At 40.1% G+C, this 23,559-nt stretch overlaps 3 protein-coding genes across 6 annotated transcripts; 2 read left to right on the top strand and 1 right to left on the bottom strand.

Annotated features, from left to right (window-relative positions):
• Window positions 1–48: 48 nt before the first annotated feature.
• On the top strand, window positions 49–2,960 carry LOC113019284 (putative nuclease HARBI1). Its single transcript, XM_026162890.2, has 2 exons — window positions 49–990; window positions 2,383–2,960. The coding sequence occupies exons 1-2, from the start codon at window positions 303–305 to the stop codon at window positions 2,811–2,813; spliced, it is 1,119 nt and encodes a 372-aa protein (XP_026018675.1). The 5' UTR covers window positions 49–302; the 3' UTR covers window positions 2,814–2,960.
• LOC113019255 (receptor-type tyrosine-protein phosphatase H-like) lies at window positions 2,919–17,169 on the bottom strand. Of its 3 annotated transcripts, XM_080305520.1 has the most exons (22): window positions 17,029–17,169; window positions 16,011–16,176; window positions 15,510–15,764; window positions 15,154–15,399; window positions 14,775–15,038; window positions 14,220–14,474; window positions 13,864–14,109; window positions 13,481–13,744; window positions 12,532–12,804; window positions 11,775–12,032; window positions 11,422–11,652; window positions 10,476–10,733; window positions 10,225–10,318; window positions 10,088–10,141; window positions 9,893–9,974; window positions 9,655–9,745; window positions 9,467–9,543; window positions 9,154–9,288; window positions 5,025–5,147; window positions 4,673–4,833; window positions 3,948–4,083; window positions 2,919–3,343 (listed from the first exon to the last, which is right to left on the bottom strand). In XM_080305520.1, exons 1-22 carry the CDS (start codon window positions 17,089–17,091, stop codon window positions 3,185–3,187), a joined length of 3,891 nt encoding a protein of 1,296 aa, XP_080161646.1. In that variant the 5' UTR covers window positions 17,092–17,169; the 3' UTR covers window positions 2,919–3,184. The 3 variants fall into 3 exon arrangements, with proteins under 3 accessions (XP_080161646.1, XP_080161647.1, XP_080161648.1); XM_080305521.1 differs by lacking the exon at window positions 13,481–13,744; XM_080305522.1 differs by lacking the exons at window positions 14,775–15,038; window positions 15,154–15,399.
• On the top strand, window positions 17,166–21,712 carry LOC113019295 (ferritin, middle subunit). 2 transcript variants are annotated; one of them, XM_026162908.2, is made up of 7 exons: window positions 17,166–17,191; window positions 17,382–17,440; window positions 19,661–19,836; window positions 20,375–20,478; window positions 20,597–20,743; window positions 20,870–20,995; window positions 21,141–21,712. In XM_026162908.2, the coding sequence occupies exons 4-7, from the start codon at window positions 20,377–20,379 to the stop codon at window positions 21,288–21,290; spliced, it is 525 nt and encodes a 174-aa protein (XP_026018693.2). In that variant the 5' UTR covers window positions 17,166–17,191; window positions 17,382–17,440; window positions 19,661–19,836; window positions 20,375–20,376; the 3' UTR covers window positions 21,291–21,712. The 2 variants fall into 2 exon arrangements, with proteins under 2 accessions (XP_026018693.2, XP_026018692.2); XM_026162907.2 differs by lacking the exons at window positions 17,166–17,191; window positions 17,382–17,440 and having other exon boundaries at window positions 19,827–20,232.
• The last annotated feature ends 1,847 nt before the right edge of the window (window positions 21,713–23,559 follow it).

Below are 23,559 nucleotides of genomic sequence, written 5' to 3'. Positions count from 1 at the left end.
GATCGCTTTAGCCTAAACGTTAAACAAACACCAGGCAACCAGGAGATTTGTTGTTGCGCTTTAATCAACGTGCATAACCGGAACAAGATTACGAAATTGGGCGAGTGTCCGCATAATCCTGCAATATGTAACAACACAGAGAGCGCTGTCGACACAGGGACACAAGTGAACAGCAGAGGGCAGCAGCACGCCGCCCAGCGTCCAGTCTGCCAAGCCAAAGGAGAAGAAGACGTTGTTTGGGAACGATTTCGGGCACTCCGTGGGGGATCTTTGCTTGTTTAAATACTTCGGAGTAAAGACTAATGGCTTTCGCCGTGCCTGTGTGGCTTGCGGTCCAGGAGGAGCTCCTGGCACAAAACGAGGCAGAATGCGGAGCTTCGAGCTGTTTTGACACTTTCGACGATGAAGCTCTTTTTCAGTTGTTCCACCTGAGCAGACCCTGCATCCTGTTCATCGCAGACGCCGTCCGCATCCGCATGAAGGACGCCGCCCCCAAGAAATCTCAGCTGCTCGTGGACGAGATGGTCATGGTGGCGCTCAATTATTACGCACATGGGGTCTCCACCACTGCCGTGCTGCAGAAAGCCGGACTGAGGCAGACGGACTGCCCCACGACTGTGGTCGGTACAATCTCGGGAGTCATAGCAGGGATGTCCGATGTATTCATCTCTTTCCCGCTAACCCTGGACGCCAGAACTAATGTCGCCTTAAAGATAGAGAAATTCTGCGAAATCCCAAACGTGCTGGGCGTCTTGGCTCCTGCGCACTTCAAGATCAGAGCATCTCCATATGAAAAGGACGCTTTCAGGTCTTTTATCAATGCCCTTGGTTACACATCGGTTGTAAGCCAGATCATATGCGACTGCGACGGCAACATACTGAGTGTTGAAAAGTGCTGTGTTGGTGGCACGTTTGAGCAAGAGATGTGGGACTCCTCCTTTAAAGGAAGGGAAATGCAAGAGGACCTGCTCAGCCCGTTCTGGTTGATTGGTAAGAGCAGTGATGACCTCTTGTGCAAATGTTTATTTAGAAATGTAAACTGGAGTGAAAGCACAGTGAGGTATCAAGTCAAGCATAAAAACCTACAAAACTATCATCTGTTTGCGTCTGACGATGACTGGTTGCCTAGCAACAAGAAGACGCCCAGGAAGACCCCACCCCATCATCTAAACTACCCGAAATTCTGCACCTCCCCTACTTGGGTCACCCAGCAATAACCCTTCCAGAAAGGTGTAAAGATCCCTTGATTAAGTAAAGGTGTATGAGGGATGCAAAGATACAGATATAAGTTAAGGCAATGAATGCAAGGCAGTTATTCCCAGAAAGAACAAACCTGCTCTTTAGTGTTTCTATTCCCTGAAAAAGGCTAAATTGACAGTTGGCAAAAGTATTAACTTCTTGGCAAACAGTTGATTTCGCTGGAATATTTCATTCTATTTACATAAAACACAAATAAAATAGTGTTTTAACTTCTTACACATAAACTTACTGGGCATGTTATTAATGCATTATTACATTATTATTCATGACCTAGATTCAACAGGGTGCTGGAAAATTTCGTCAGAGATTTTGGTCAAGGTTTCTTGATTCATATCAGATTGCTGCAGATTTGTCAGCTGCACATCCATAACGGGAATCTCCCTGATCACCACATCCCATTCTTCTGTCGTCCAGTTTCGATGAGCCAGTGCAAACTGTGGCCTCAGTTTCCTGTTTTTAGCTGACGACTGTCGCACCCATTGTGGTCTTCTGCTGTAGTAGCCCATTGGCTTCAGGTGTTTTCACAGATGACCTTCTGCATACCTCAATCATGGTTACTTTTGCCTTCCTAGCAGATCAAAGCAGTCTGGCCATTTTTCTCTGACCTCTAACATTATAAGCTGTTTGCTGCCAGGGAACTGCTGCTCACTGGATATTTTCTTTTTCCTACCATTATATGTAAACTCCAGCGCTTGTGTGAGGAAATCCCAGCAGACAGTTGTGAAATACTTAGACCAGCATATCTAGCATTAACATCTCACGTTCAAAGTTCTTTCTTCCCCACTGTGATTCTCACTTTGAGTTGTGGAGGCCATTTCAGTACAGGGAGCTCATTTTCATGCTCAAGAAACCAGTTTTACATGAATTGAGCTTTGTGACATGGCGACTATCTTGTCTAAAGGAGTCACTAGAAGATGGGTACACTGTGGTCATAAAGGGAGAACATAGTCAGCATCAATATTTAGATCTGGGCTCTGGCATTTAGAAGATTCTCAGTTTGTAATCAGGGATCAAAGTATTCCGAGAATGGCTCTCAATAGAGTGGCACCTGTGTGGTCCACATTGTTCAGAGATGCTCTCCTGCTCTGATATTCACTGCATTTTCTTTTGTTTCATTTGAAGGTGGGAAAGGCTACTACTTAAGCAAGCACATCTTGACTCCTGTATCACTGCCCGCGAACAACAACGAGATCCGCTTCAACGAGGCCCACGCAAAGATCCTCGATGTCATGCAGACGACACTGGATTCCATGAAAAGGCGTTTCAAGTGTCTGATGCAACTTGGTTTTGCACAAGAAGGCTCACTTAACAAACAGTCTAACATTATCAAAGCATGCAGTGTGCTGCACAACATCGCTAAAAAGTTCTCTGTCCCTCCCCCACCTGACGCTGGTAAAGCTGAGCCGCTATATCCTGGCAAGCAGCAGTCAGGGCCAGTAGAGATCAAACAGGAGGCCCTCAAAGCCAGACAGGAAGTTATTGATAGTAAATTCTCTGCTGTGTCCAGCAGTCAGGACCCCCCAGGTAGCAACGTCACAGAAGAAGATGCATAAAGGGTTGTTTCTGGTCTATGAAAGAGGATCAATGACACACTGACACCAAAACTCAGCTTTTATATTTCTGTGAATGTGAAATATTATATTTCTTGCAATTATTCCTTTGTTTTGTACTTATTTTAATAAATTCATTTTTTAAACATTTTCAAGTCATCAGAGTGCTATTTTCTCACATAAAAACTGACAACAAAAATAATAATATTACATATTTAGAAGAGATGCAAACTGAATAAGATCTGAAGTGTGCAATGCATTTACAGAAATAGTTAAGATGTAATAGTTTGTATTATTACGTTTAAAACCAACATATTGCTTATAGACAAATAGTTTTTCATTAAGTGCATAAAAGATTGAGTGCAGGGTTGACACTACGCATTTGCGTTTTGCCGACGGAGCTCTTGGAGGGCAGTGGCATTGACGTATATCATATCTGCGTTCTCGTATGTGTTCTCATAAATGTTCTCTTCATTCGTGTCTTTTGGTTGCAGACTGTCCATGATGCACTGGTGCAGAAAAACGTACTGAGACTGAAAAGGAAATACCAGAAGTTGTTGGTCATTTGAAATGCAGAACTTCTGCCAGGGGAGATTATGATAGTTTCTTGCAGGCAACATTGCTAAACAGTTTCACAATAAAGCATTTCTTTTTTTTTCTCAAACAAAAAGATCCAATAAAGCTTTGTTTTATGAAAACAAATTTTCAGCTCACTTACTTAAAAAGATGTAGACATAGACCCTTAGAGAGAAATGCTGGCTCTAATGTCGCAAACAGACTATAATAACATTTCAATCAAGTGTTTTGCTGTCTAAATTACTACTTAACAAGTGCAATTAACAAACTGGGCATTAAATATATTTTAAGCAGGCATCTGTTGGTAATACCTACAAAGTCTGCCTTGTTCTGAAAAGTTGAACAATAGAAAAAATTCCTTTTCAAACTCATATTTTAAGATGAAATGATCAAAAATGATGACCCCAATTTAAAAAACAAACAAACAAAAAAACAACTGCATATCTTATGATGAATAAAGTGCTGTCTGTTTGTTGTTTCACCAGCTGTGACTATAAAGAAATACACGGTTAGCTAATTAAGGAAGTAGTGGCTCAATCAGAAGCAGTTTAACACAGTTACCTCCGTCTGCACCATGTACGGTCGGCTCAGTCTCATCTTGTGTACGAAGGCATTGATGCCGACTGCTTGTTCTTTCTCCAACTGCTGAAGCAGCACATCCAGGGAAATGATAGTGCCAGTTCTCCCGACTCCAGCACTAAGAGAGACACAAGCGTAATAATAATATAACAAAAGGTTTTTAAGGTCACATAGAAAGCTCTCGTCACTGTGTCTGTGCCAAAGTTATTGTAGTTAACAAAAACTAAACTAGAACCTACAAGTAGATGTGAAAACTGTTAAAATGCAGAATTGGACTTTTGAAAAAAGTGAAAAACTATAATGTGCAATACTGTTCCTCCCTATTGAGGAAATGTCTTTGGTCAAAGTTGTCATCACAGTGAGGCTTTGATGTATGTGTTTGCAATTTTTAGTGTAATATCTGTTCAAAACTTTTAAAAATATACCCCTGACAAATACCCTCAATGTTCTAATCATAAAAAACCCACAGAAACTAATTAAAGCTTCAATAAAACGGAACATTTCCAAACAGTAAAAACCAAAGTGAAACTAGTAAATGCAAAATGAAACTAAAGTGAGCTGAAAACAAGACATAACAACAGAAAGAAAAACAGATTAGAAAACACAAAACCTGAACAAACTGTTCTGTCACAACAGACACACTAGCTGGGTGGATATTGTATAAAAGCAACCCTGCACCCATGTAAAAGGAAACACTTATTTCGTACCTGCAGTGAACCACAGTTGGTGCTTTGCCCCCTTCTCTCTCTATGTGCTGTCTCACCAGTCCTCTGAACTGGATCAGGACCTCTGTGCACTCTGGGACTCCATGATCAGGCCAGGCAGTAAAGTGGAAATGTTTAACTGTCCGTTCTTCTGAGGTTTTTCTCTGTGAAGAGAAAATATCCACATACAGTTACTTTATGTCTATGTCTTGATATACAGCAATTATCAATCAACCATTATTCTTTTAAAAGCAACATTAACAGCTAAAGCCTTCAATGTTTTCTATTTATGTTTTCTAGCCTTACTTAGTACCATCTACACACACACTCAGAAGATATAAGTAAGTTTTTATACATCTTTCAGGTTGAATTCTCTCAGCGTCCAGTTGGTCTCCTGTTGCTCAGATCTCATGGTGACCAACAGCTCTCCATAAAGGCATGACTTGCTGTCTGCAGGCCAGTATTGTTCACACTTGGTCTAGAAAAATGAGCAAAAAGCAAAAAAATACACATACAAAATGTCTGTGAAGGTTCTCAGTCATCCAGGTCATTGTAGTCAAAGGAGCTTGCAAAGAAAAGCGTCTGGACTTCTTTAAGTTGCTTAAAGACGTTTCACCTCTCATGCGAGAAGCTTCTTCAGTTCTAAGGTCAAATGGTGGAGAGTCCCAGATATAAACCTAGTGGGAGTAACCCCCCACAGAGGGACAAAAGGACCCCCTGATGAGCCTCTAATCGCCTGAGCCAAGGTGTGAAACTGGGCGTGGGTCCCAATCAGCCAGAGTTTTGGGTATGTTCATTGTGAAACCTGGCCCCACCTTATCATGCGAATTCCTGAGGTCAGATGGCCCAGGATGTGAGTGGGCGTTAAGGCGTCTGGGAAGGGATCTCAGAACTGGATTATAGATGGCAGAGAGTTGGTGTCGTAAACCCCCGCCTCTGTTCAAAAATGGTCGCTCACAGTGGACATAGATGGCTTCTTTCACTCCTCAAACCATCTGTCCTCTCTGTCCAAAATGTGAACATTGGCATCCTTGAAAGAGTGTCCTTTATCCTTAAGATGCAGATGGACTGCTGAGTCTTGTCCTGTGGAGGTGGCTCTTCTGTGTTGTGCCATGCGCTTGTGAAGTGGCTGTTTGGTCTCTCCAATGTAGAGGTCTGACCATTCCTCGCTGCACTGTACAGCATACACCACAAAATTATTGACCGCCTTACATATCACCGCCTTTACCCAGGGGATGCCATACCCTGCATCTATGGACTTCCTAAGATCCACAAGGAAGCTGTCCCACTCAGACCCATAGTCAGTAGCATAAACTCAGCCACGTATAACATTGCTAAACACCTTGCTACCATCCTCGCGCCTCTCGTGGGGAACACCCCACACCACATCAAGAACTCCACCGACTTCACCGAAAAGGTCCAGAAACTTACCCTGGATCCAGATGAAACCATGGTGTCCTTTGATGTAGTCTCTCTTTTCACTTGCATACCCACCACGGAGGCTGTGGAGACTGTCAGAAAATGACTACAAGAAGACAGCTCCTTGGAGGACAGGACCAACTTCACACCCGATCAGATCTGCACACTGTTAGACCTCTGCCTCACCACTACATACACTCAACAAAAATATAAACGCAACACCTTTGTTACTGCTCCCATTCCCCATGGGATGGACGTAGAGACCTAAAATTCATTCCAGATACACAATATAACCATCCCTCCCAAACAGTGGTCACAAATCAGCCCAAATGTGTGGTAGTGGGCACATCTGCTATATTGAGATAATCCATCCCACCTCACAGGTGTGCCACATCAGGATGCTGATCTGACATCATGAGTAGTGCACAGGTGTACCTCAGACTGCCCACAACAAAAGGCCACCCTGGAATGTGCAGTTTTGTCTCACAGCAAAATGCCACAGATGCCACAAGCAATGAGGGAGCGTGCAATTGGCATGCTGACAGCAGGAATGTCAACCAGATCTGTCGCCCGTGCATTGAATGTTCATTTCTCAACCATAAGCCGTCTCCACAGGCGTTTCAAAGAATATGGCAGCACATCCAACCGGCCTCACAACCGCAGACCTCGTGTAACCACACCAGCCCAGGACCTCCACATCCAGCAGGTTCACCTCCAAGATCGTCTGAGACCAGCCACCCAGACAGCTGCTGGAACAATTGGTTTGCACAACCAAACAATTTCTGCACAAACTGTCAGAAACCGTCTCAGGGACGCTCAACTGCATGCCCGTCGTCCTCATCGGGGTCTTGACCTGACTCCAGCTCGTCGCCGTAACAGACTTGTGTGGGCAAATGCTCACATTCGATGGCGTCTGGCACGTTGGAGAGGTGTGCGCTTCACGGATGAATCATGGTTCACATTGTTCAGGGCAGACGGCAGCTGAGAATGTCCCAGTTCTTGCATGGCCAGCATACTCACCGGACATGTCACCCATTGAGCATGTTCGGGATGTGCTTGACCGGCGTATACGACAGCGTGTACCAGTTCCCACGAATATCCAACAATCTCGCACAGCCATTGAAGTGGAGTGGACCAACATTCCACAGGCCACAATTGACAATCTGATAGACTCCATGCGACGATGTGTTGCACTGCATGAGGCAAATGGTGGTCACACCAGATACTGACCGGTTCTGGGTCCCCAGACCCCCAATAGCACAAAAAACTGCACATTCCAGGGTGGCCTTTTGTTGTGGGCAGTCTGAGGTACACCTGTGCACTACTCATGATGTCAGATCAGCATCCTGATGTGGCACACCTGTGAGGTGGGATGGATTATCTCAATATAGCAGATGTGCCCACTACCACACATTTGGACTGATTTGTGACCACTGTTTGGGAGGGATGGTTATATTGTGTATCTGGAATGAATTTTAGGTCTCTACGTCCATCCCATGGGGAATGGGAACAGTAACAAAGGTGTTGCGTTTATATTTTTGTTGAGTGTATTTCAAATACAACGAAGGCTTTTACAGACAAAAACATGGCTGTGCCATGGGCTCCCCCGTGTCACCTATTGTAGCCAACCTTTACATGGAGGAAGTGGAAAGGAAGGCTCTTGGCTCTTTCAAAGGAAGAGTACCCAGCCACTGGTACAGATATGTGGATGACACCTGGGTCAAAATCAAGACACAAGAAGTGGAATCCTTCACTGCGCACATTAACGCTGTGGATAAAAACATCAAGTTCACCAGGGAAGACACAAAGGACAACTGTCTGCCTTTCCTGGACTGCGCCATGCACATTGAAGAGAACGGCAAACTCAACATCGAAGTTTACCGGAAGCCCACACACACGGACCAGTACCTCCTCTTTGACTCCCATTACCCTTTGGAACACAAACTTGGAGTAATTAGGACCCTACACCACCGGGCAGAACATGTTCCCTCTAAGCCTGAAGGAAAAAAGAAGGAACACACACATGTAAAGGAAGCACTCAAAACGTGCGGCTATCCTAAATGGGCGTTCTTAAAGTCAGCAAAGAGGCACAGAAAAGAAGACCAGACACCAGCGAGGGAGGATAAGAAGGACAGACGCAACAACATTGTCATCCCCTATGTAGCCGGTGTATCAGAGAAACTCAGGAGAGTTTTCTCCAAGCATGACATCCCAGTGTATTTCAGACCCAGTAACACGCTCAGACAGAAACTGGTTCACCCGAAAGACAAAACGCCAAAACACAAACTTAACAATGTGGTGTATGCTGTACAGTGCAGCGAGGAATGCTCAGACCTCTACATTGGAGAGACCAAACAGCCACTTCACAAGCGCATGGCACAACACAGAAGAGCCACCTCCACAGTACAAGACTCAGCAGTCCATCTGCATCTTAAGGATAAAGGACACTCTTTCGAGGATGCCAACGTTCACATTTTGGACAGAGAGGACAGATGGTTTGAAAGAGGAGTGAAAGAAGCCATCTATGTCCACTGTGAGCGACCATTTTTGAACAGAGGCGGGGGTTTACGACACCAACTCTCTGCCATCTATAATCCAGTTCTGAGATCCCTTCCCAGACGCCTTAACGCCCACTCACATCCTGGGCCATCTGACCTCAGGAATTCGCATGATAAGGTGGGGCCAGGTTTCACAATGAACTCACCCGAAACTCTGGCTGATTGGGACCCACGCCCAGTTTCACACCTTGGCTCAGGCGATTAGAGGATCATCAGGGGGTCCTTTTGTCCCTCTGTGGGGGGTTACTCCCACTAGGTTTATATCTGGGACTCTCCACCATTTGACCTTAGAACTGAAGAAGCTTCTCGCATGAGAGGTGAAACGTCTTCAAGCAACTTAAAGAAGTCCAGACGCTTTTCTTTGCAAGCTCCTTTGACACATACAAAATGTATTTTAATCATAGATCTTGATCTCTTCTTTGTGAAGTGACCAGTATGTTTCCTCCTGACAACAACTTCCATGAAAGACTATCAATAAAACATTTTAAGATTTTCCTGAAGACTTACCCGCCCTCCTTCAATGCAGTTGGTTACCATAACGATCCTCTTAACTCTTTGTTCCCAAATCATTCTCCAGAAATCATTAACAGTAGAGGGCAGAGGGCCCTGAGTGGCAATGTACTCTCTGTTACTGCTGTAGCCCTGAAAAGCAGTGGACAAAGTTAATATGTAGATTAATTTAGCTTGTATATCTTCTGCTCGTTATAGAAATGAAAAAAGAAAGCTCATGAAATCGCACAAAGGTGCTTGTTTATATGCTTTCTGTATGGTGTAGTTATAAAGAGATCTTCACTGAACTTTATCTTAATGTAACACTTACCGGCATGTAATTGGCATTGATATAGTCTGAAATTCCATCAGGATCTGATGTAGTGAGCTTCACACGACACCAGTCATCTAATATGAGAAAACAGGTGATTTAACTCCAGTGCACCTCCAGTAGACGTGACATAGACTGCTAGACTGAGCTCACAACAGCACGGTTCAACAGTCAGAGGAGAGACTCACATGGCAAGACGTTATTGAAACGATTCTTCGCTTTGTTTTCAGGTAGAATAGCAGTCTTTCGTGTCTGGTCTGTTCCAACAGGAGCGAGGCACTGCATGAACGTAGCAGATAACAAAGCATGAAACTGAGATACTGGCCATCATAAAACAAATAAAATGGTAAGAAATAAAACAGTAAAGACACAAAAACAGGAACACAGAAGCAGAAGAGGAAAAAAAATCTTGATCTTTTTATGCACCTCATATTCCTCGCTGAAGCCTCTGTTCTCGTCCAAACTCAGCTGATGGAAATGGTCCGGAAACTTTGCAGCAGGAATAGATCTAAAAATAAATAAATAAATAAAACATAACTCTCTCAATTTTATTAATTAATTTTGCCATAATTAATGTTTTTCTTCATTGTGGGTAATTGTCATTGTAAAAAAAACACTTACTTGCTCTGTGTGTTAGATACTTTGGATCCACCAATGAATGAAGACTTCTTTCTGCTGCAGGATCAAAATTAAGACATTAAATTTGATAAATGTATTAATTTAATTTACTTTATTCTTGTCGGTGAAGTGAGACCCACCTAATAATATCTGGTCTTTTGAGGAAAATTAAGACAACCAGAGCAACCAGGAGACCAAAAAGAAGCACACCAAATACGGACCCTGCAATAACTCCTAAAGGGAGCAAAAGCATAATTAGCAATGAAGTTGAAAAGTTTAGAGGTTTATTTTTTACACTTGCATGAAATGAAACAATCAAGTCAAAGTTGAAAATACTGTATGTTGTTATGATTACAAGCAGCAACATGGTAATATAGTTACTTTTACTCACCCCTTGGATCAGTTTGGCAGTAAAATACATGCGGTTCAGAACTCCTCACCCCAGACGTTGAAGTTACAGACACTTTATATTTTTTGGCAGGTTGGAATCCATTGATTGTGATCTCAGTTTCAGGACTAGCTACTGTGTGAGTCTTTCCAGTCACATTCACCTCCGCATTAGTCCACTCGCCCTCTGGGTCTGTCCATTTAATAAGAACAGAGTATCCAGCTGCCCAGTACTCACAGTGAGCATTTAGATTAGGAGGAACTGAGTAAAACAAGAAAAAGGTTTTACAGTCAAAACTAAAGCAGAAAATATATGACTTATAGTAAATATAATGAAACTTTTTATACTACAAAACTTTGTTCTAAAGTAGAAAAAGTAGAAATTTGTTCTAAAGTAGAAAGATTATTTGTCTTACTTTTAGGTCAAAGCAGTGCTCTTATTCTTTAAAAAGTTAATAATAAATTTTTGGATTTTCATATAAAAACAAAGAATGAAGACCTCAAACTTAGACATTGAAAGAATTACTCAGTCTGTATATAATTATAATTAAAAACAATCTGTAGTAATGATTGATTAACAGCTCAAGTCACAAAAATAATTCCTGCCTTACAGAAGTTAGAATTTTCTGTTTTAGCCTTTTTAATTTGTTGAGATTATTTATCAAAACTAATAAGTTAGTTAATAATAAAATGATACTTGGTTGAAACTCATGTATTCATACTGAATCATATTAAATATGTGTGTTAACCTGTGGTATATAAATTGTACATAAAATTATTTTTCTGCAATAAACTTTTTCAAGATTAAAATTTGAATGCAAGAGTAAAAATTAAAAACTAAATCACAAGAATTCACACTTCATCTTTCAGGAAAGTTAAAGTTATTACTTTAAGTTCTTAAATACTAATTTACAGATTCTAGTCCTTCAAATGGTTTCTGTTGTACTCACGAATTGTTAATTTGTGTTCACACTGCAAGAAAACTCTGGAAGACTTTTCATAGACAAGAGAGATGTTATAGGTGGCACCAGGGTAAAGTCCAGTAAACAACACATTTTCACGTCCATCACTGATATGAACGTTAGATCCATTACGGGCCGTTGCGGTCGAGAACAAGCCTTCAATCTTTGCTTTGATTGATGAGTTGGTAACTTTCCAGTCTGCACTGGCACAGTCGATGGCTGAAATGGGTGAGAAAATAGTTATACGCAAGAACCTGATTCTTTTTTTATACAACTCATTGAATAGAGACAAGAAAAAGTTATAAAAGTCTAACACAGAGCTGTTTTGGGGGTTTGTTTACCTGTTACTGTGAAATTCGTATAAGGAGTGCTCCTGAGTCCAGCAAACACTGTGGTTAAGCTGAAATCATACTGTGATCCAGGCTGAAGAGATGTCACTACTTTTCTGATTGTATCTGAGGAGACGTCTGACACACTACTTGGCACATCACCATTGATTTGAAGCTCGTATTGCCAGGCTTTATTCATGTTCTCCCACTCTAGAGTTATGCTGTTAGTAAATCGTTCAGTCACACTGACCCAAGGCACCACTGGTGGAACTGAAAAAACAAAAACAAAACTCAGAAGTGGAATTTGTTCATCTTTTTCTTTTAAAATGAAATACAGGAGTATAGAGCTAGTTCAGTTATCACAAGCTTTTACATACTTAAGCCTGAATAGGTGTGTGAGCTAAATGGCACTCAGCATTAAAATTAATTGAATAAATAATAACTATATATACAAATAATAAAATAATTACATATAAAATATAATAATTAAGCATGCTGCTTGCTAAGAGCACATCATTCATATTTGCTGCTCTATTACAAGCACAAGCCTATCATCAGGGTTAGATGCACACTTCCTTCTTCTCAGAGATATGGTTGGTGGGTGGAGCCTTGATGGATAAATGGCACTGCAGGCCAGAAGGAAAACATGGACATTTCACTTGGACTTATATTGCCCTTTTAAATATATTGTATCAGGAGCTAAAGATGAAATAAAGACAATTTTACAAAGGAAAACAAACAGTTTAAAAAAACCCACTTGATTACATACCTGTCGGTGCACTAAAGTTGTATCCAGAGCTGCTGACGTTCTCAAACACAGTAAAGAGGGTAAAATTGTAGTTTGTCCCAGCAGTCAGAGAAGAGACCACACATGTAACTGATGCACCTGATGTCGTGCATCCGTCCATGTCATTCTTGCCAATAACAATATTATCGCTGTCATATTCTAGGATGTATGTTAGTATGTCGTTAACCTTCTTCCACATCAGAGTTATACTGTTTTCATTTTGTGTCACAGTCATATTGTGGACATTTTCTGGAGCTGAAAGAGGACAAAGAATGATTTCAGAAGAATACAAAATCTGAGACATATTTTTAAAAAATACTGTGGGTCAGAAGCATAAATAGATGTTACTTTTTCCTTTTAAGGCACTCATAGTGACAAGCAACACACATATGTTAATAAATAAATGAAGCTCTGGTCTCATTTAGTCAGATTCAAATGCAGTTGCTGTGAATTATAAGGAGCTAAAGATGAAATAAAGACAATTTTAAAAAGTCTGATTCACAAATGACATCCTTAAGTAACCATTTTGGTTTCCTAAGCTTTTAGTAAGTATAAAAATCTGATTTCAAGTTTCTCCTGTCTAATGTTGTAAATGTACATCAGACAAAAAAGCACCTTACCAAGTCCCTCTCAAGGATTATGACTGTTTTAGATGCTTTTAATTTGTTAACCTCCTAAACCAGTCTAGGATTAAAGGTGGGGGTAGTATTTGACATGTTCAGTGTTACAATATTTATGTTATGAGGAGCTATTATATAAGCATGGTCCAAAAAAACTGTAACTGTAAAAACCATTGCAAACGTTTATTTACAAATCACATAACATCCCCAACATTACCCATCTGTTGTAAAGAAACCTAAATACAGGAGTTTGTGAGAGGATTTCCATAAGTAAAACATCCAGTAACACACAAGTCTTCATGATCACCCACCTGTCACAGCAGTAAAAGAGTATCCAGTGCTGCTGACTCCCTCAAACACAGTGATGAGAGTGAAATTGTACTTTGTCATAGCAGTCAGAGGAGACACCTCATATATAATGGGTCCCTCTTCAGAAACACTGATATTCTTCTCGATGTCAGTGCTGTTATTATACTGTAGGATGTATTCTGTGATGTTTTTAACCTTTTCCCACTGCAGTGTTATGCTGGTCTCATTTTGATGTACCACAGTTGCATTATTAACACTTTGTGGAGCTAAAGATAACAGAGGAAAGTGTCTTTGACAATAAAACTCTCCATCAGCTAAAGTTTCAAGTACTAATGAGCCAGTCCTTCCTGGCTTATATAACTATATTAGAAAAAATATATCTTACCAGTGACTGCGGTGCAGTTTACTCCACTGCTGTTGACATTTTTAAACACAGTGAGGAGAGTGAAAGTGTATTTGGTTCCATCGGTCAAATTTGAGACTGTGTATTCTTCTGTAAAATTCTCAATGCTGATCTGTCTTTCATTAAACAAAAGAATATAACTGTCACTGTTGGAGACTGTTTTCCATTGCAGCTTTATGCTGGTCTCATTTTGACCAACGGCCTTGAATTCTTCAGCATTACGAGGAGCTACAATAGGAAAAACACACACAAAAGAAACTAAAACAATGTTCCCAACAACATCTTGTATTTTGTTTATGTTTTAATTAGACTGAATGTTTTGTTCAGTGCTCACCAACCTGTCACAGCACTGAATCTGTATCCACTGCTATTGAGTCCCTCAGACGTGGTGAAGAGAGTGAATGTGTAGTTTGTCCCAGCAGTCAGAGAAGTGACCACATGTACTATGGGTCCTTCTTCAGTTTTATTAATATCTTCTGTTATATTACCATATTGCAGGATGTATGTTGAGATGTTGTTAACCTTGTTCCAGGTCAGAGTTATACTGCTCTCATTTTGTGTGGTCACATTCACTATGTCAACATTATTTGGAGCTGGAAAAGAAAAGAGGACACACAGTGGTTGTAGTTCAAAAACAAAAAGAACAAGAACTGAAGCACTGACTATACTGCTTTCATTCCTTTGTACCACTGTGCCTTTTGTTACATCATCAGGAGCTGTGATGAGTTGAGAGTAGCGCTCACCTTTTACCAGAATAAAAACCCAGAATGACATTCACTTCAGTTTCACCGATAACCAACAAAAGTCGAAGTATAGTGTTTCATTCTTACGGGCTTTTGTTGTTGTAGATGAGTAAAACATCCAGTAACACACAAGTCTTCATGATCACCCACCTGTCACAGCAGTAAAAGAGTATCCAGTGCTGCTGACTCCCTCAAACACAGTGATGAGAGTGAAGTTGTACTTTGTCATAGCAGTCAGAGGAGACACCTCATATATAATGGGTCCCTCTTCAGAAACACTGATATTCTTCTCGATGTCAGTGCTGTTATTATACTGTAGGATGTATTCTGGGAAGTTTTTAACCTTTTCCCACTGCAGTGTTATGCTGGTCTCATTTTGATGCACCACAGTCACATTATTAACACTTTGTGGAGCTAAAGATAACAGAGGAAAGTGTCTTTGACAATAAAACTCTCCATCAGCTAAAGTTTCAATTACTAATTAGCTGGTCCATTCTGGCATATTTATCTATATTAGAGAAAATCTTACCAGTGACTGCGGTGCAGTTTACTCCACTGCTACTGACATTTTTAAACACAGTGAGGAGAGTGAAATTGTATCTGGTTCCATCAGTCAAATTTGAGACTGTGTATTCTTCTGTAAAATTCTTAATGCTGATCTCTCTTTCATTAAACAAAAGAATATAACTGTCACTGTTGGAGACTGTTTTCCATTGCAGCTTTATGCTGGTCTCATTTTGACCAACGGCCTTGAATTCTTTAGCATTACGAGGAGCTACAATAGGAAAAACACACACAAAAGAAACTAAAACAATGTTCCCAACAACATCTTGTATTTTGTTTATGTTTTAATTAGACTGAATGTTTTGTTCAGTGCTCACTAACCTGTCACAGCACTGAATCTGTATCCACTGCTGTTGAGTCCCTCAGACGTGGTGAAGAGAATGAATGTGTAGTTTGTCCCAGCAGTCAGAGAAGTGACCACATGTACTATGGGTCCTTCTTCAGTTTTATTAATATCTTCTGTTATATTACCATATTGCAGGATGTATGTTGGGATGTTGTTAACCTTGTTCCAGGTCAGAGTTATACTGTTCTCATTTTGTGTGGTCACATCCACTCTGTCAACATTATCTGGAGCTGGAAAAGAAAAGAGGACACACAGTGGTTGTAGTTACAAAAAAGTTTTAAAAAGAACAAGAACTGAAGCACTGACTATACTGCTTTCATTCCTTTGTACCACTGTGCCTTTTGTTACATCATCAGGAGCTGTGATGAGTTGAGAGTGGTGTTCACCTTTTACCACAATAAAAACCCAGAATGATATTCACTTCAGTTTTACTGATAACCAACAAAAGTTTAAAAAAAATAGTGTTTCATTCTTACGGGCTTTTGCTGTTGTAGATGTTGTTTGTTCTGTTGAAGTTTGTGGAGTGGGACTTGTTTCAGCCAGTGGAATAAATTTTTGTGTTGTTTTTGCTGTACTTTTCTGTCCTGCTGTCACTGTCGTCGTCACTGTTGATGTGATTGTTGTATTGGAGTCAGTTGTGCCCTAAAAGCAGAAAAAGAGTGAAAACTACAGAATCTAAAATCTGTGAAAAAAAATCACCATTGAATACCCAGTTAACACGAGTCTGTGGCAGAGTCACAGAGCGATGTTTGCTGCTTTTAATTTCACATCTACATTATATCATAAACATTATGTGAACAGTAATACTTCGAGATATCCTCTGAGCATTCTGCTTTATAAGAACAAAAACTTTCACTAAAAATAAAAAAAATAATGTGCAGGAAACAAATAAGTCAGTGTCAAATTATTTTAGCATTTTATGTGTCAGCTTCTACAACTAGCAACATCTATAACATAAAAATCACAGAGCTGGCAAAAAATCTATTAATTAAGTGTTTGCTTTGACTAAAAATGCAAATCATATGTATTATTATATTGTATATTATAGCTACAGTTACTTACAGTTACTGGCCTATGAAATATCTAACACATTTCTCCTCGGACACACTCTTTAAAATTCCACATCTGATTTGATTAAATCATGAGCACTGCACCATGTAAGTGTTTAAGATATTGTTGAATTTTCTTCTTTCGTGCTCTTTTTGTTCTCAGAGGAAACAGATCGGTGTCGCAAAGAAGGAATAAATTCGTGTTTCAAAATCTGGAAAAGGCCAGAATTTTCATGCCGTTTAACAAGATTTTGTTGTTCTTGTATTTCTGTACAAACCAGTATTTCACAAAACATAACTATAGTGTTTCAAATACATAATGAAGCATGTCATGCATTTAGGCTTCACTGTGGTTTTGACTGCACTGTTTCCTTTTGTCGAGGGTAACCTACACTGAGCTTCACTATCTGATCACCATCAAAGTGAAAGGTAAAAAAAAACTTACCCAGAGTAGACTCAGGAAGACACAGAGCAACAAGTGGTCTGAGATAAGGGATAAAAGCTTCATCGTCTTCAGGACTCCTAACTGGCACACATACTTTGAACTTGTTCAATTCCTTTGTTTTCCCCGGATAACCTTGTAGCTGCTATTTTCAGCACCTCTGCTGGTATGTTGACAAAAACCACACTTAAGTTTGGCAAAGAATTTCTCTGACCTGCACTATGATAACTTTAATTCAAAGTTGTTGACTTTTAATTCTTAGCTACATCCTCCTCTCGTAACCTCTGGTCCCTTTTCATATTGGCAAGTGACTAAGTAAATAACTGCTTCTCCTTTCTGGCCTTGTACAACTACAGAGACCTTTGCCCCGCCTGTTACTTCCTTATTAACGGTCATGCTGTGCTGCTTGTCAAAGGTACGTCAATCAAGAGCATTTGCCTCTCTTACATGTTTATTGGAGGTAATTGCTGCATATCAGCTGCTATTTATCTGTTCATGCTTGTGGCCGCTTGTGTGCCTTTATTATGGGCAAATAAAAGATGAGACGTTTTTGTTTATGATCACAGGTAAAGTTGTGAACTGCTACTTTGAATAAATAATATTTGTGTTGTTTTATTTTAAGAATTTCCAGTTTTTTTAAGGTTTTAAGTAAAATCACTGTTTAGGTTCCTCCGCTGATTGCTTTCACAGCAGAGTGGATCTCCTTCTTGTGTCTTAGCACTGTCTCAGAAAGTTGTGATATTTATAGCTTCCTTGTGGTTGATCTCAATAAGGAACTGCGAACAGAAACTTACCCTCATACTGTTAACTGCGCACAAAGTCACAGCAGTCTTTATGGTGTCATATTTTGAGTAGGGCTCAATAAAAGTGCTGATATTTCAAAGAAAATTGTTGTCCACTGTGGAAACATGATGGGGAAGTTAGGATTCATAAATGATAATAGTTTTCCTCATCTGTTAATATGGAGTCATTTCAATTTTTGAGCTTCCGTGTTATACTGAGGATAAAGATAGCTCTTTTTAAACAAGTGCATGCATTGACTATTCATAGTTAAATAACAGTATTTTATTATGTAGGGAGCTTTCAGCACAATCATTTGCATGTTATTAAGACTTGTGAAAGTCTTAAAAACAAATGCGCTTCTGTTTAGCATGGTGCTTGAGTTTCATGACGCTTTTGCAAACCACATTCTGCAGCTTTCCTTTAATATAAGTGGTGGCAGAGCTCTTATACCACAATTAGAGCAGCCTCTTCTGTTACAATAGTTTGAATGGCAATAAATGTGTCACCTGCATATGCTATCGTGACAAGCCTCACTGAATCTACTTCTCAAATCTTTCAGCCCTATAGCCGCATACAATAGATGCAACTTTTTACCTCTCTGTGTGAACACTTATATGCTGGCCTTTGTTTCACTGCAGGAGGATAAAGTTTTCATGATGATGGTGAAGACTACCATCAAACACATCAGTGAAAAGCTCTAATCTCCCTCAGTGTAGGGATCAAAGCTGCACTGGAACAGCTTCACAGAAAGTACTAGAACTTTGCTCATCTTCCTTGTTCAAATCACATCCTAAAAGAGAATCGGGAAATATTTTCAAACCACATCCCTTGTTCCAGTAACTGGAAGAGATAGTTGCCATGGTAAAGTAATAAATAGCATATATTATGGCTCCTAAAACCACAAACGCATTTATCAGAACTCTAGCCTTAACTGTGTGTGTGTGTGTGTGTGTGTGTGGGGGGGGGGGGGGAAGCAATGCATGTTTAATGTTGTGAAATATGTTTACTATCTTTAATTGTTTTAGCCGGTGATTATATTGGTAATTGATTTACAGAAAACAAATATACTCACTTGTACAGTTTAGACGTCAGTTCAGTTTAAAGCACTCTCAAGCCATTGTTCTCAGAACACAAAAAACAATGTGTGTACAACACTTTTCTCAGTGCCACCACGCTGTGACTAACTGAAGTTGTCCAACACAAAATTGCTAGCTGCTGGAATGTGTGACTGATCTGTTGCTGCAGTCTTGGATGTCCGTGAGAGAACCACCTCTAATGCAACTATTCTTGGTGGAAATCTAACTAGACAGAGATACCCAGATTAGTACTCCAACCTGTACTTTAACCATTGTTGAATCAGCACCCAGGCCCAAGCTGAAACAGAGAGACACAAGACAAGGGGAACTGGGACAAAGAAAACACTTAGCATATTAGCTTAACTACATGTTTGGTGTGTTTGGATGCCAGGGAATCAATTGCAGTGTACTGTGCAGGGGTATATTAAGAAAACAAATAATCTGGTGAAAACAAAAGTAAAGCTGTAATAAAAGGAAAGCCAGAAAAATATGCCAGGTGCATGGAATAACACAACTGTATATAAATAATCCAAAAAGAGACGTGTCCCGTTTCAATACAGTGGTTTGCAGCAATGAAAGAATGGGGAAACATAAAAATAGAAGTTGTAAAGTTGTAAAGTGTACAGAGAAGGGAAAAAAATTTTTTAAAATAAAGACAGGAAGTGTAGAACAGACGTATAGAAAAAACCTCAAGCCATGAAGTATTTGTATAAAAAAAATTATAATAACTTCTGCTTTCTCTCTCTCGCTCCCTCTCTCTCTTCCATTGTGCTCAGGTTAAAGCCTCTGCAGGAATCATTCCGACCACAGGGGCGGCGCTGCACTTCAGTGTATCTCTGCCATACAACGACGACGAAGAAGCAGAACCGGACGCTACTTGTGGCGTAAACAATAAACAATTTTGTGCTGGGAAGATAGTGACATTGCGGTCACGTTGGTGTCACAGTAAAAGGTAGGTAACAAAATGGTAGGGTGACATTGACCCGGAATAGATTTATAAAACTTTATTCATAGTCTGGCGTATCTTACGGTATATTAACAAGCACTAAATTGCTGCAAACGTAGCTAAAGTTAGCTAAACTGCACCCTGATAGCATCAGCAGGTATTTCTTGTTTAAGTGGGTACAAAAAGTGGTGTTTAACCGAGCAACAGTCTTAATAACATGTACTAACGTAACAACCACCTGAACCCAATCGTTTGATGACACACGGCGGTAGTGGGGCAGGTGTTTCTCTGAGCTCTTAAATATCAGTTGCAATGTGTTGCTGGCTGATAAATACGTGCTTCGCTAAAACGAGCGCATTTCACACGGAACGTCTTTGCTAGTTTGAACCCGAGGAAGAGGCGGTAGGCGATATTTAACTTTCTTTTGGGCTTACTTCTAACACGAAGGAGAAATCACTCATTGTTGGCACTTGTCTCTATTGTTCTTTCTGTCTTTTAAGCACAACACTAGCTGCATTCGTTGCTTTCTTTTTCTGTGTTGTAGACATGCAGTCTGCGGTGAAACAAAACTTTCATGCAGAAACTGAAGGAGATGTCAACAAACTGATCAACCTGAAGTTAAATGCATCCTACGCCTACCTTGCCCTGGTATGATTCTTGTAATTGTAACACTAATACCTAGCAGTATAGTGCCTGTATGTCTCATAATCTGTACTATATATTTCTAGATATCATTGTTTTCTTTTCTTTTGTTTCTCTTTTTTAGGGTATGTATTTCGACAGGGATGATGTTGCTTTGCCAAACTTCTCCAGTTTTTTCCTGGAGCGTTCAGCCAAAGAGAGGGAACAGGCTGAGAAGCTGCTGGAATACCAGAACATGAGAGGCGGACGAATTTTGCTTCAGAACATCTCTGTACGTCCCAAATGTTATGGGTGTCCTTTTAAAGATGTTGTTGAGATGGGTGTATTTGTTGGTACACACTACTTTTTTTTTTTTTTCTTCTTCTTCCTCCAATAAAGTGTCAACATTTTGTTCTAGAAACCAAGTAAAGAAGACTGGAAGGGCGGTCTGGATGCAATGACCTTTTCCCTGGAATATCAGAAAATCTTAAATACACGTATCCTTGATGTGCACCGCAGAGCTGGCAGCCATACTGATCCCCATGTATGTCTGGGATTTTTGTTTAGTTTTTTAAATATCTAAATATAATTCTTGTGCTATTAACACAAGAAGTATATTTGGTCTAGAATATTTGCAAGTGTCATAGTATGAATTATTTTACCACTTACTCATCTAACTTCTCTTGTAGCTGTGTGACTTCCTCGAGCAGCACTTCCTCGTCGACAGCCATGACACCATCAAGAAGCTGGGCGACTACATTGGCAGTCTCACCCGCATCACTGCGTCTGAAACGACCGGTGCTATGGGAGAATACCTCTTTGACAAGCACACTCTGTAAAAGGTCCTGGGAGAACAGTGAAAAAGGTCCGCATTTCAAAATATACAGAGATAGGCAAAGGCAATAATCCACACTGTACGTCCTTTCCCATTAAAACTTTACAAAGTTGTTACAGTCAACCACAGGTATTATCCAATTGCACTAGACCAAGTTAAATCGAAATGCCTCAGTTTTTCTTATAAAGAAAAGAAATTCAAATGTGTTGGGGAAATTGTTCTCATAAATGTGGTGCTAAACACTACCGTTTTTCTAAGCTGTTACAATGAGTAACTTGTTCATGTGGATTCCGTTTTTTATCATGTGTGAAACATTCCATTGTCATGTTTCAACCCACAGAACATTTTTATAAATGAACAATTTTTGAAGAAGGAAAAACAAATGGACATTTCAAACATTCAATAAAGTCTCATTATGCTGAAAAATCTCTTGTTTGTCTTTAAAAGTCAGGTTTGTGTGTGTAACTGTTATTTTCAGTTGCTCTGACAGGTAGTTATCTGACTCGTCACAATGTCTGAGCACATTATCTAGGTCACGTCTGCACGAGATAACAGTGGGCACATGCTTACTCCCAGTTGGGTGGTGCTAACGCTGGGCTGCTGGAGAGTTTGGTTAACGATTTCCAAGCTGCTTCTTGGTTAATTATCTGACAGCAAAGATAAGTCATGTGACTTACGTCAGAGTGGATCCCACACAGGCATGGGTCTTAGGCTACGTCCACACCTCAACAGGTATTTTTGAAAACTGAGTTTTTTCTATGCTTTTGAGCCTTTAGTCCACACAAACTGCATTTTCGATCACTGAATACTGATATTTTTAAATACTCCTGCCATGGTAAAGATTTTCGAAAAACTCTGTTTTTGCGTTTAGGTGTGGACGAGGAAAACAGACTTAGTCACGTAATGCCAAAGGTGTGTACCTTGACGTCATGCTGTGCGCCACATTATTGTTTACATGAGATGAATTTCTACAGTGGCGGATATGGACAAAATGCTGTTGCTCTTACTATCTGCAGTTTTTACATGGTTACATATGCATACTCAATTACTGTCACTCCATTTAAAAAGACAGAGGCATTAGAGTGAACTTCTCCATTTAACAGACGCTCTCAAAACACAAATCCCAACGTTGTCTTCGGGTTTGAATATTTTTTTAATTAAATTTATGCATGCTGTATGCATTTTGTTCATTCCTAAGTTGTGAGTCTACACAACAGCTAAAATACAGTCTTTGGTTATTAACATTTGAAATGATGAAGGCACTTGAAAAGTAACACAAAATTAGTTGCCTTTCCAGAAAAACAAAAAGAAGTACTCAAGATTTGCATAAAACCCTGTTTACTCTTTTCCTCCCAGGCTTCTAGACTTCTGATTGGCCATTTCTACACTGTTAGGATTTGGCATGTTCTTCACAGTGTTTGACTGCGTCTTTTGGTGTTTACATGTGGACTGAGGTATTTTTTTCAAAACCACATGTGGATAGAATTTCTTTTAAACTAAAATGGAAAATTTTTCTTTTCAAAAATACCCGTGTACGTGTGGACGTAGCCTTACTCTGTTCAAGTGTCATTTTGGTTCTAGTGGTTTGAGGTAGAACACTTGACAGATTAAGAAACCACAAGGGTTTGCACAGATTTTCCCAGGTTTTCACCAAGTGTGAAAACATTCGTAACTTGTGTTTGTGTGGTTTAATGTATTGCAGCATAAAATGTATTTTTTATTAATAAAATATCCTGAAATGCAGAGTTCTTTTAAGTGCCCGCCCTAACTCTATGTAAGGCAATTATGTCATGCTCATCTGTGCCCCCCCCCCCCCCCCCCCAACAAAACAAAGGCATATATAAATATCCCTGCAGATTACTGTTTACAGTTTAATAAATATGCGTATGTGTTTTGTACAGTAAAATGGCAGGCTAAAAGGATGGGAAACTACATATCCACACATACATGCACAATATCCACTCGCAGTACAAGTTGTTGTTGGACGATCGACTGCGAGGGCAGCTATGCTGAGGAGATTAGTAAAGGGCTGGATGTACTACAATCTCTTGAGTCTAATGGATAAACACTGCCATCAGTGTAATAAACAGTTTTCCCCTGGCGCAAGGAAAAGCTTTGAATACTTCAACATGTTAAATTTACCAACCCTGCAACTACAACACGATAAAAGGTGAATGATGGTCTAAATTTTTCTTTAGTCAGACGTAAAGCAACAGATGTGTTGTCTGCCTTCTAATATCAGTAGGAGGGGGGGAAGTGGGGGGATTAAATGA

The sequence above is a fragment of the Astatotilapia calliptera genome, chromosome 8 (assembly GCF_964374335.1).
Source record: "Astatotilapia calliptera chromosome 8, fAstCal68.1, whole genome shotgun sequence".
Lineage (NCBI taxonomy): Eukaryota > Metazoa > Chordata > Actinopteri > Cichliformes > Cichlidae > Astatotilapia > Astatotilapia calliptera.
Note: the sequence above shows the minus strand (reverse complement) of the source record. Positions and strands in the feature narration are given on the sequence as shown.